At 41.5% G+C, this 13,504-nt stretch overlaps 1 protein-coding gene across 1 annotated transcript; it reads left to right on the top strand.

The window, feature by feature from the left end:
* Window positions 1-6,351: 6,351 nt before the first annotated feature.
* On the top strand, window positions 6,352-7,032 carry LOC138901898 (uncharacterized). Its single transcript, XM_070189696.1, has one exon. The coding sequence runs from the start codon at window positions 6,352-6,354 to the stop codon at window positions 7,030-7,032; it is 681 nt and encodes a 226-aa protein (XP_070045797.1).
* Window positions 7,033-13,504: the final 6,472 nt, after the last annotated feature.

Genomic DNA, 13,504 nt, shown 5'->3' with positions numbered 1-13,504 from the left:
GCAAGCAACACAAATCAAGTTTCGAGAATCCCGTGGCGCTAGTATGTTTCTTGTTCTTCTTGTTGTTGCTGATTTTTGGGTGGTTCCAGCTACTTTGAGAGGTTGTTTTATGTGGTTTAGGTTCTGAAAAATACTCTATCATATTTTTAATATCAAGCCTAGGTGATTTCAAGTCTTCCAAAGTGATTCTAGTGCCGAAAACCACGAATTGATTGCTAGTTTCGATTCCTTGTTCTTGTGGCAGTATTGGAAGGATATTTCGAGGTGAAGTAAGGTAAAATTGGAGTTGTTCAATCTGTTTAAAGGTAAGGAACCTCTTAATCTACATGTATATAAGATTATCTAAGTTGTGGCTAATTCGCTGAAGCTAGAACTTGTGAGATATCTATCGAAAGGCCTGTTAGTAATCTGTTGGTTGGTGGACTATTTTGGGAGGCTTAATATGATTATTATTGATGTTGTTTGGGATGTTTTGGTGATTGTTTTAACTTGTGGGAAGTAATATAAATAGGGGAGTTTCTGTCATTTCCTCGTAAAATCGGTTGCAATCGATATATAATTGTTACGACGCTTAAACGATAACGATAGTATCATTTCTCTTATTGTAGACGAAGGAGTCGTGACATTTTCATAGCTTGAGGTTGGGAAGTATATACAAGGTATGTGAGGCTATCCCTTTCCTTCTTTTTCACTACTCTGATTGTACATAATATAATGAACGAGCTTCCAAAGATACTCCACTATTAGAAGCTAGCAGTACTTAGATGCTAGCCCCACCTGGAGCTGGCTGAGCGAGTGGTGAAGTAACTGGTGCGGAATTCGCAATCTGAAGCTGAACTGGACCTCTTAAAAGCCGGGGACAATGCCTCTTCACATGACCAAACTATCCACACTCAAAGCAACCCCTCTCTGACAATGGCGCAAGTACTGAAGCGGACCCCGAGAACCAGAATAACTACTAGAGGGCCTGGCACAGATGAACCCTAAACTGATGGAGCACGAGATGAACTCTAAGCTGGGAGAGCATTGAGAGATGACTGACCTGGACGAGGACTATATGAACCATGGCTAGCTGATGCGCCACAATGAACCGGATGAGCCATCTGAGTGGGCCTATAAGGACGACCCCTGTTGTGGTGGAACTGACCCCCAGAAGAAATACCGATGAAACCACCTGAACCATGATGCCTCTTAGCATCCCTCTCCTTACGCTTCTGACTATGAACCAGCTCTAGCCGCCGAGCAATATCAACTACCTCGTCAAACATAGCACCTGATATATTCTCTCAAGTCATAACAAAGTGCAATCCATAGTTGAGGCCATCAATGAACCTCCTAATCCTCTCCATCTCTGTGGGAACCAACCAGATTGCGTGACAAGTCAAATCTTAATATCTCATCTCATACTAGGTCACAGACATACCCTCATGGGGTAGCTTCTCAAACTGCCTACGCAACTCCTCCCTGCGGGTCGGTGGCACTCACTTCTCCAAAAAGAGAACGGAGAACTCGTGCCATGAAAGTGGTGCAGCGTCGGCTGGCCTACTCTGCTCATAGTTCTCCCACCATCTGAAGTCTTCCCCCATCAGCTGAAAATTAGTAAATGAGACCTCACTAGTCTCCAGAATACCCGCCGTGCGAAGAATCTATTAGCACCTATCCAAGAAGTCCTGAGCATCCTCTGACTCAGACCCACTGAATGAAGGAGGCTTAAGCCTTCCAAATATCTCTAGTCTCTTCTGCTCCTCATCACTCATAATGGGAACCACCTGGGCTTGAGCAACTGCAACCGGTTTGGGCTAGTAGTACCCCCGGTGTCTGAAGTCCCTGCACCACCTACTTTGGAGTACGGGCGACGAGAGTCTGAGTTCCTCCCCCGGCCTGAGAAGTGGATGGTGCGGCCTGAACTGAAACCACCTGAGCAAGGCTAGTGCAAACAGTCAATATCTGGGCTATAGCCTCCTGAAGGACTGGGATCACAATGGGCATAGTTGGTGCCTGAGCTGGTCCCACTGGCTCAACCACATCTGGAATCTGCTCCGAATCTAGTACAATTGGTGGGTCTACAGGTGCTGCTCTAGCTACTGTACGAGTTGCACCTCGGCCTCTACCGTGAACTCAACCTCTCGTTGCCCTAGCTGGTGGTGCTGGTGGCCGTCTGCCCGATCCTGTAGCACGTGTCCTCACCATATGTGAGAGAATATAATAACAGAAGTTTAGTTCCCAGAATCAATAAATTCGCAGGACAAGATTATGAAGTATTCCTAAGGTTTTGGCAGCTTCTCGAAGATAAGTTCATACGTCTTCGTACCGATCTGCAAGAGTCTACTAAACTTGTTCATGACTAGTGAGACCTATCTAACCTAGACTCTAATACCATCTTATCATGACCCAAATCTGACATGTCGTGATGGCGCCTATCGCAATACTAGGGAAGCCGACAATCACAATAAACCACGCAACTTTAAATTTGGAAACATATTAATATAAGTTCAAGAATAAAATCTCATAAATACTGATAAGAAAATACCGCGACTTACTACAATATCCCCCAAAATTCTGGTGTCACTAAGTACATGAGCATCTATACAATAACATGGTCTGGCTGTTGAAACATTGTCTAGAAAGGTAGAACAATATAAATAAAACAAAAAGAAAAAGGAGGAGAGTCAAGGTCTGCGGACACAAAGGCAGCTACCTCGATAGTCTCCGAACTAAATAAGCTCCAACACTAGTAACCTTTATGCCTGGAAGTACCTGGATCTGCACACGAAGTGCATAGTGTAGTATGAGTACAACCAACCCATTGTACTCAATAAGTAACAAGACTGACCTTGAGTAGAAAGCAGTGACGAGCTTAGCCAATACAGTCCAAATGCAGAATTTAACAGGAAATATGACAATAATATCTCAAAAAATCTCATAATCTGTTGGTACACAGTATAGAAATGTAGACATGCTTCCAGGTTTAACAATTAAGCTCGATACAGATAAAATATGCCAAGTATGACTGATATGAGGAATATTACATCTCTATATCTACATGTCAATATACATGTCACATGTGATGCAACACAATGAAAACCTCACGTACTCACACTCTCGAAGTACTCAATCTGACTGTCTTAATTCTTGCTTATCACACTCAGTCACTCAGCACTATATGGTACACGAGCTCACTACTGGTAAGTCAGACTCCGGAGGGGTGGATCCTGCCCAAACGCTAATAAACCCTGCTATGGCGCACAATCTGATCCCATCATGAATCAATAATACCTGTTGTGGTGTGCAACTCGATCCCATCATGAGTCAATCATACATGCTATGGAATACAGCTTGATCCCATCATGATTGAATAGTACCCACTGCGGCGTGCAACCCAATCCCATCAATATCACTCACAAAACCACGTCAAACAACATGAAAATTATAAATCGACGGCCAAAACCTTTCTTTCAACTTTCCAACCTTCAAACTTAGACGAACGCTTCTGATTCTTATCAAAGCATTCCGGAATGATGTCAAACTTTGCGCGCAGGTCATAAAACAATACGAACCTATTTCAAGTCTCGAAATCCCAAACAGACAATGATAATATTAAAATACACTTCAAGTCAAACTTAATAATTTCTTAAACTTTTAAAATACCAACCTTCCATAATAAGCGTCGAAATGCTCCCGGGTTGTCCGATACTCAACCCGAACATACGCCCAAGTTTGAAATCATCATACGAACCTATTGGAACCTTCAAATTATGATTCTGATGTTGTGTACTCAAAAGTCAAGCCTTAGTCAATTCTTCCAACTTAAATCTTCCGAAATTAGAATTTTCTTTCCAAATAAACTCTGAACTTCCCGAAATTCAATTCCGACCACACGTACAAGTCATAAAACCTTAAGTGAAGCTACTCAAGGCCTCAAATTGTTGAACGACTTGTTAGAGCTTAAAATGATCAGTCGGGTCATTACACAGGCTTGGAACGCCTTCACGATCACGAGACTTCCCTCGCGTTCGCTGTGAAGAGTTTTTGGGCCTGAGGGAGCTTTGCCTTCGCGATCACAAGGCTTCTTCCGCGATTGCGAAGAAGGGTCATTAGGCAGTGTCTTGACTTAAAGTCGGGACTTATGCTTATTGTTCCCATTTTCTCATTGTGTTGGCTGAAATTTGAGCTTCTTGGAGAGCGGTTTTCATCAAGCATTATAAGGTGACTAATTTCTACCTAATGTAAGTTAAATACATAGATTATGGGTAGATTTTAACATGTAAAATATAGAAATTTCAGGAGTTTGTCGAAAAACCTAGATTTTGATAAAAATGGGATTAGACCACATAAATGATTATGGAATTGGGTAGAAATTATATATTTGTATTCATGAGGTTATGGGTAACATTTATTTACAAATATTTCTAGAATCCGGGCATGTGGGCTCGGGGGGCAAATTTTAGGAATCTTCCAATTTGAGTTGGGTAATTACTTTAATGGTTAAATTATAAAATTTTGAGCATATGTTGATTAGTTTGTATAATATTTGGCAAGTTTTGGATTGTGTGGCACCGATTTGAGGCTTTTAGTGTGAATTGTGGACCTCGAAGAGGACTTGGAAATGAGGTAAGTCTGTTGCCTAACCTTGTAAAAGGGAATTATCCCCGTAGGTGTTGTAAATGGTTATTTGCTAATAAATGTGGGTGCTATGTGCACCCGATGTGATGAGAGTCTGTATGTAGCTAAAATCATGCTTATGTTCGTGTAGTTTTAGGACTCTACTATGAATTAATTGTATTATTTGCACCCAACTTGTTCCATCATCTCCGGGCGGAACCAGTCATCAGATATGTGACAAAATCGACTCCATTGGGCTTAACTATACCCATGTTCCATAGCACCTTGTGGAAATGGTCCAGAAAATCATGTGAGTCCTCAGAATTCTTTATTCCATGTTTCAATTATGTCTTTTATGTACTGATTTTTATACCTTACATACTTAGTACATTATTCGTACTGACACCCTATTACCGGGGCCTGCGTTTCATGCCCGCAGGTGCAGGTAGGCAAGCCGACGGTCCCCCTTCTTAAAATCCCCGATCATCAAAAGTTGGCGTGATCCATTTGATCCGGAGCTGCTTTTGATTTTGGTATGATATACTTGTATACATATACGGGTATGACGTGGCCCAGTCCCATCCTTGTACAGTTGTATTTTCTATTTGAGGTCTGTAGATAGTTATGTATAATTGGATAGTATATGGCCTTGTTGGCTTCCAGTTTTGGGTATACATATTTGTCTTTAGCAGCCTTGCCGGCCCGCCCCACTGTATTTCGTATGTCTATCTATATATGTCTTTTGGGCAAGTTTCCCTCACATACACTATTCATGTTTATATCTTAGACGTACGCTTAAGGGTGTTCGACAGGTAGGACTCGAGCATCCGTCGCGGCCCATCGGTTTAGGTCATGACAAAAGGGGTGTCAGAGCAGTTCTGTCCTAGGGTTGTCTACAGACCGTGTCTAGTAGAGTTTTGTTTATGGGTGTGTTGTGCACCACACTTATAAACAGGAGGCTACAGGACATATAGGATATTATCCTCTTTTGTTATCTTAGATCGTGCGATATAAGAATTCATGTTCCTAACGATAAGTTATATTTTCATAGATGCATCCAAAGACTACAACCGCCCAGAAGGGAAAGTCCGTGGCTGGTGAGATTACTAGTCGAGCGCCATGAATGACCAGGTCTCAGGGAGAGTCTCATAGTGAGATTCCATCTCAAACTTCACATACCCCGCCCTCTCCAGGAGAGCTCTGAGGGGCACCAGCCCTAGTGCCCGCCCCTGTACGTTCATCCCCTCAGCCAGATGCACTGGGTTAGGAGATGAGAGATGTTATTCAGCTATTAACTCGATTAGTAGCCACACAGGCTGTCAGGAAGTAGGTATTGGTCATGCAGATAGGTCTGTCAGCGCGAGGGTTCGTGATTTCATTAATTTAGACCTTCTGGTATTCACGGGAGCAGATCCAAATGAGGACCCTCAGGTATTTATTGATATAATGCAGAGGACATTAAGGGTAATGAAGGCCACTGCGACTGAGTCAGTTGAGCTAGATTCCTATAGACTCCAAGATGTTGGAGTTAATTGGTACGAGTGTTGAGAATTATCCAGAGGTGAGGATGCCCCTCCAGCAGTATGGCAGGAGTTTACAGAAGTTTTTCTTTGTCATTGTCTACCACCAGAGCTTAGACGGGCCAGAGTTGATAGGTTATTGACCCTTCGGCAGGGTAACATAAGTGTTAGAGAATACAGTCTCCAGTTTGATTCGTTGGCTAGGTATGCTCCCACTATTGTATCTAAGATGGAGGATCGGGTTCACCGGTACGTGATGGGGTTAGAACCGCACTTGCTTAATGATTGTATGCCGGTCTCACTTCAGCCAGACATGGATATTACTCATATTCAGGAATACGCTCAGGGTGTAGAGGAGTGTAAGCACAAGCAGAGGGCCGATTGTGAGCATGATAGGGTCCAGAAGAAGAAAGCGAGGTCTTCAGGTCCGTATGGTGAGTTTCGAGGTGGTCAAAGACCACAATACCCAAGGTATCTAGCACATCCGTCGGCTAGCGCTCCACCTCAGTTTGGCGGTAAGAGATTTGATCGTTCGACATATTCAGGGCCTGGTCAGAATTTCAGGGCCTCAGGTTCTCAGTATAGGGATGAGTCAAGTCAAATGAGGCTGCCCTTGCCACGATGTGCTCAGAGTGGTAAGCAGCATACCAGGCAGTGCCGTATGGGGTTGGGTGTTTGTTATACTTATGGTTATCTGGGCCACGTTATGAGGGATTGTCCGATGAGAGGTGATGCAAGCATAGCTCAGCCAGCAGGATCTATAGCTGGTTCATCATCATCAGTACGCCCCCCTGGGAAAGGTTCACAAGTACCAATGAGTCGTGGTAGAGGCATAGGCGGAGCATCTAGCTCGAGCGGTCCTCAGAACTGCATTTATGCGTTGGCAGGACGACAGGATCAGGAGTCATAGCCTGATGTTGTTACAGGTCTATTATCAGTCTTCTCATATGATGTGTATGCACTGATTGACCCAGGTTCCACCTTATCATATGTTACTCCATTGGTTGCTAGTAAGTTTGGAATAAAACCTGAATTGGTTAAACCTTTTGAGGTGTCTACACCTCTTGGGGACTCAGTGGTAGCTAAGCGAGTATATAGAGGTTGTATAATAGTGGTTCATAGTCGATCTACCGTAGCGTACCTAATCGAGTTAGCTATGGTAGAATTTGATGTTATAATAGGTATGGATTGGTTGGTTTCTTGTCATGTCAACGTTGATTGTACATCAAAGATAGTCCGATTTCAATTTCCAGGGGAGCCCCTTTTGAAGTGGAAAGGTAATACGGCATCGTCGAGAGGTAGATTTATTTCCTATCTCAAGGCAAGGAAGATGATTAGAAAGGGTTGTATTTGTCACTTAGTTCGGGTTTTGGATGTGGAAGTAGAGTCACCAACCATTCATTCCATCCATGTGGTTAATGAGTTTCCCGATGTTTTTCCTGATGAGCTTCCGGGTCTTCCACCAGAGCAAGAAATTGAGTTTACTATTGACCTACTACCAGATACTCATCCAATATCTATTCCTCCCTATAGCATGGCCCCCGCAGAGCTGAAAGAGTTAAAGGAACAACTAAAGGACTTGCTTGAAAAGGGCTTTATCAGACCTAGTACATCACCGTGGAGAGCACCTGTGTTATTTATGAGGAATAAAGATGGTTCCTTACAGATGTGTATTGATTATAGACAGTTGAATAAGGTGACAATCAAGAATAAGTACCCACTCCCGAGGATTGATGATTTATTTGATCAGTTGTAAGGTGCCAAGTGTTTTTCAAAGATAGACTTGAGGTCCGGGTACCATCAGGTAAGGGTAAAGGAGGAAGATATTCCGAAGACAGCATTCAGGACCAGATACGGGCACTTTGAGTTTCGTGTTATGTCATTCGGTTTGACCAATGCCCAGGCATTATTCATTGATTTGATGAACCGTGTGTTCAGGCCCTTTTTAGATCTGTTCGTAATTGTATTTATCGACGATATATTGGTGTATTCTCGTTTAGAGGCTGAGCATGTAGATCATTTGCGTACTGTGCTCAAAGTTCTACAAAAAGGGAAGTTGTATGCAAAATTCTCTAAATGTGATTTTTGGTTGAACTCTGTAGCTTTCCTTGGGCATATCATTTCGAGTGAAGGTATCCAAGTTGATACACAAAAGATTAAGGCAGTAAAACTTGGCATAGACCCACGACACCGACGGAGGTTCGTAGCTTTATCGGTTTAGCAGGTTATTACAGGAGATTTGTAGAGGGATTTTCTTCCCTTTCAGTACCTTTGACAAAGTTGACTCAGAAGCGAGCAAAGTTGGAATGGACCGATGCTTGCGAACGGAGTTTCCAGGCATTGAAGGACATATTGACATCTGCACCAGTTCTAACTCTCCCAGAAGGGACCGATGGTTATGTTATCTATTGTGATGCTTCAGGCACTAGGTTGGGTTGTGTGCTGATGCATCATGGTAAGGTTGTAGCTTATGGTTCTAGACAACTAAGAAATCACGAGAAGAATTACCCGACCCATGATTTAGAGTTAGCCGCAGTAATTCATGCACTAAAGATGTGGAGCCACTACTTGTATGGCATTCATGTTGATATCTATACGGATCATAAGAGCCTCCAGTATATCTTCAAGCAAAAGGAATTGAATTTACGTCAAAGGATATAGTTGGAGCTACTTAAAGACTATGACGTTGATATTTTATACTATCCGGAGAAGGCGAACGTCGTAGCCAATGCCTTCAGCCGTAGATCTATGGGTAGCCTATCATATTTATAGCCAAAAAAAGGGGAATAGCCCATGAGATACATCAGCTAGCTAGTCTTGGAGTTCGGTTACTGGACTCAGGTGATATTGGATTACTATTCACGATACGGCAACATCCTCTCTAGTAACTGAAGTAAAGGAACGCCAGTACAAGGATCCTGTGTTAGTTCATTATAGGGATACCACCCCTCAGAAGGAAAAAACATCATTTTAAATTACAGAAGATGGGGTCCTCAGATATTGAGGACGATTATGTGTCCCTAATGTGGTAGGGCTGCGTCGGCAGGTTATGGGAGAAACTCACTATTCTTGTTATTCTATCCATCTAGGAGAGACAAAGATGTATCATAATATCAAGGAAGTATATTGGTGGGACGAAATGAAAAATGATATAGCGGAGTTTGTTGCTCAGTTCCCTAACTGTCAGCAGGTCAAGATTGAGCATCAAAAACCCGGTGGATTATTACAGGTTATGGAGATTCCGACTTGGAAATGGGAAGTAATCAATATGGATTTCATCGTAGTCTTACCTCGTACCCAGCGTAAGTTCGATTCTATATGGGTGATTGTTGATAGGCTTACAAAATCAGCCCATTTTCTGCCTGTTAGGACTACATATTCCGCAGAGGATTATGCAACGCTTTATATTAAGGAGATAGTACGACTGCATGGTGTCCCTGTATCTATTATCTCGGATAGAGGAGCTCAATTTACAGCTAACTTCTGCAGGTCCTTCCAAAAAGGATTGGGGACTCAAGTAAGTCTTAGTACAATATTTCATCCCAGAGAAATGGATAGGCTGAGCGTACTATTCAGACACTTGAAGACATGTTATGGGCTTGTGTGATAGACTCCAAGGGTAGCTGGGATGATCATATATTGCTTATTGAGTTCGCATATAATAATAGATACCATTCCAGTATTCAGATGGCTCCATGCGAAGCTCTTTACGGACGGAAGTGTAGGTCGCCTATAGGGTGGTTTGATGTTGGGGAAACTACGTTAGTAAGACCAGAATTGGTACAACAAGCAGTCGAGAAAATTAAACTTATACAGGAAAGGCTATTAGCAGCTCAAAGTCGTCAGAAGTCTTATGCGGATAATCGACGGCGAGACTTGGATTTTCAGATTGATGACTGGGTATTCCTAAAAGTATCACCGATGAAAGGTGTCATGAGGTTCAATAAGAAAGGAAAACTTAGCCCTCAGTACATTGGACCATATAGGATTATACGCAAGGTAGGCCAGGTAGCATATGAGTTAGACTTGCCTTCAGACTTGGAGTCTGTACATCCAGTCTTTCATGTGTCTATACTCTGTAAATGTATCAGAGATCCTTCTAGAATCATGGAAGTTGGCGATGTTCAGGTCACAGAGAAGCTATCATATGAAGAAACTCCCATTGCTATATTAGACATACAGGTTCGGAGATTGAGAACTAAAGACGTAGCTTCGGTGAAAGTACTTTGGAAAAACAACAATGTGGAAGAAATGACTTGGGAGGCCGAGGAAGATATGAAGTCTAGATATCCCTACTTATTTCCTCCTTCAGAGAAGGGTCCGACTGAGACATCACAACCTTAAGGTACGTGTATGAATTCTTGTGTTAGTTATTGTCATTGGTCGTGTGAGGCCATTGTCGTTATTGATGATTGTGGTCCTATGTGGCGTTGAATTATTGAGTTCTACAGGAAGCGTTGGTAGTAGTATTGTTACAAAGGCGACTCTGCCAAAGTTATATAGATCCCGGGGAGTAAAACATTCGAGGACGAATGTTTATTTTGGGGGGGGGATGTTACATCTCGCGTTTCGTACGTAAAGGTTTCGTCTTCAGTTAATCGATGTATACTCGGGGATGAGATTATCTTGGGGTTAACGTATTTATGTTATTTATAACAAGCGACAAGTAAGTTCCATGAAGTATAAAGGGTACACGAATTAAAGAAAATGAGTTTTATTGAAGGTTGTCAATTTGGAATAAAATACGGTCCGAGGTAATTGGTTGATTATTGGTTAAATGAGGGATTAATTAGTTAAATAAATCATTAGTAGATAATTAAGACTTTGGGGATAATCTTAAGGGTCCAAAAACGTGGAAGCCCCCCCCCCCCCAACATTAATATGACTCTTAAAAGGTCTTGCAAAATGTCATATTTTGAAGATTAAAGTGGTTACTAACCATTTGAAGTGGGCCCAAATTCCATTCAAGATCACTTTAAGATTTGAGACCATTTTGGCTTCATTTTGGTCTCTTAAAATTTTCAAGAGATTCAAGATAAATGTTCTTTCTATAAGGAACTTACGTTAGACCAGAATTGAAGAAAATCATAATATTTTCCCTACCCCAATACCAAATTACTCATGGTGAGGGACTTAGTAGGCGTTGTATTTATGTTACTATTGTGAGATCTTGTAATATTAAGGGAATACAGTATAATATTTCTCAAGAGAATCGACTCAGGTATGTTAAGGCTATCCCTTCTTTCTTTTTGGCATGATCCAAATGATACAAAAAGAAATGAGCAAACGGACAATTTTCATAAACGACTCTATTCATAGAAATACGAAGTTGATGAAGTTTATTCGAAAGGAATATTGAGATTATTAACATATTTTCATGAATTTCATTCATTTATACATGTACATTAACCCATGACCATATGGCATTATATACGCATATTTATATGTATATGGGATATGGAAAAAGGTTACAGCATTATATACGCACCACCATCTGATCAATTGGTATATGTTGATGATTTTGCCCACAGTGGCCGAGATGATATGATGGGATGCCCTCAGAGGCTCAATGATATTATGTACACCTATACCTATGCATGACATGACATTTATACGCACGTGCATGACATTATAAATGTTTCAGGATTTACAAATTGATTTAGACTTACAGTCGGAATTCTTTATTCTATGTCTGTTATATACTGATTTCTATGCCTTACACACTCAGTACATTATTCGTACTGACGCCCTATTCCCGGGGCCTGCATTTCATGCCCGTAGGTGCAGGTAGGCAAGTCGACGGTCCCCCTTCTTAGGATCCCCGATCAACGAGAGTTGGCGTATTCCACTTGATCCGGAGTTGCTTTTGATTTTGGTATGATATGCTTGTATATATATACGGGTATGACGTGGCCCAGTCCCATCCTTGTACAATTGTATTTTCTATTAGAGGTCTGTAGACAGTTATGTATAGTTGGATAGTATGTGGCATTGTCGGCTTCCAGTTTTGGGTATACATAGTTGTCTATAGCAGCCTTGCCGGCTCACCCCACTGTATTTCGTATGTCTATCTATATATATCTTTTGGGAAGGTTTCCCTCACATCCACTATTCATGTTTATATCTTAGACGTATGCTTAAGGGTGTTCGACGGGTAGGACTCGAGCATCCGCCGCGGCCCATCGGTTTGGGTCGTGACAACGGCATCACCCTTCGTGTTTTTACTCTCGATCTCACCTTGTAACAGTGAATAACTGGTATAGATTGGCATGACATCACCTTTCGTGCTTTAATTCTCTTCTTCACTATGTATTAATCAGTAAATAAGGAAATAAAATGGTACGGCATTACCCTTCGTGCTTTAACACTCTCCCTTACCATGTCGTAATGAATATACTAATTCGGGAGATAAATAATGCAAGGGATGTACTTTACGTCAATTATGATTCCAAGATACCAAACCTCAACTTCCAAAAAAAACTCAACCATTACAAACTAATCCATAAATACGAAAGGAAAGATCAAATAAGTCATAATCTAATCTCTGCCATGGATGTCATAATTACAGAGGCAATAAATCACAAGGAAACAAGTTCTACCCGCAAGATTCAACCCCAACAACAATACATAAGTACTAGTCACCTAACATATACGTTGTACCCACACATTAAACACGTAGCAAATAGGCAAACAAGTCCTAATCCCTGAAGTCAAGGTTAACCACGACACTAACCTCGATCCGCACCTGACTCAAAGTTCAACAATGGCCTTGCCTTTTGAACAAGCCTCCAAACCAACTAAATCTAGTAAATTATTAACAAAACGATTCAAAATAAGCCTTAAAAACTACCCACGAATGAAAGAGGTTCAATTTAGATCATCATTGGCAAAGTCAACAAAAGTCAACCCCGGGTTCGCTTGGTCAAAATCCGAGGTTCGGATCAAAACCCGATCACCAATTCACCCCCGATCCCGGTTATGCAATTCAATTCAAAATCCAACCTCAATTCAAGGTCTAAATCCCAAATTTTCAAAAATCCCTAATTCTAACCAAATCCCTAATTTCTATCATGGAAATCCTATATTTGATGTTGAAATCTCAAGAAATGTAATGGGTAATTGAAAAAAAAATAGATTAAAGTCACTTACCAATGAATTTAGAAAGAGAAGCTCTTGGGAAAATCGTCTCTAAGGTGTTTAGGGTTGAGAATTCGAAAGAATGAGCTAAAATTCTATTTTTCTCAACTTTTATCCAGGTGCAGATGTCGTAATTGTGAACCCCGAAAATGCGAGAATTGCTTCATAAATGCAAAGAAGCCCACATCTCTCCTATCATCGCATTTGCGATGATTTGTTCGCAAATGCGAACTCTGGAATTTTGC

This window comes from Nicotiana tomentosiformis, chromosome 11 (genome assembly GCF_000390325.3).
Source record: "Nicotiana tomentosiformis chromosome 11, ASM39032v3, whole genome shotgun sequence".
Lineage (NCBI taxonomy): Eukaryota > Viridiplantae > Streptophyta > Magnoliopsida > Solanales > Solanaceae > Nicotiana > Nicotiana tomentosiformis.
Note: the sequence above shows the minus strand (reverse complement) of the source record. Positions and strands in the feature narration are given on the sequence as shown.

Coding starts and splice junctions, on each gene's coding strand:
- LOC138901898 (XM_070189696.1), top strand. CDS start 6,352: ATGGAGGATCGGGTTCACCGGTACGTGATGGGGTTAGAACCGCACTTG.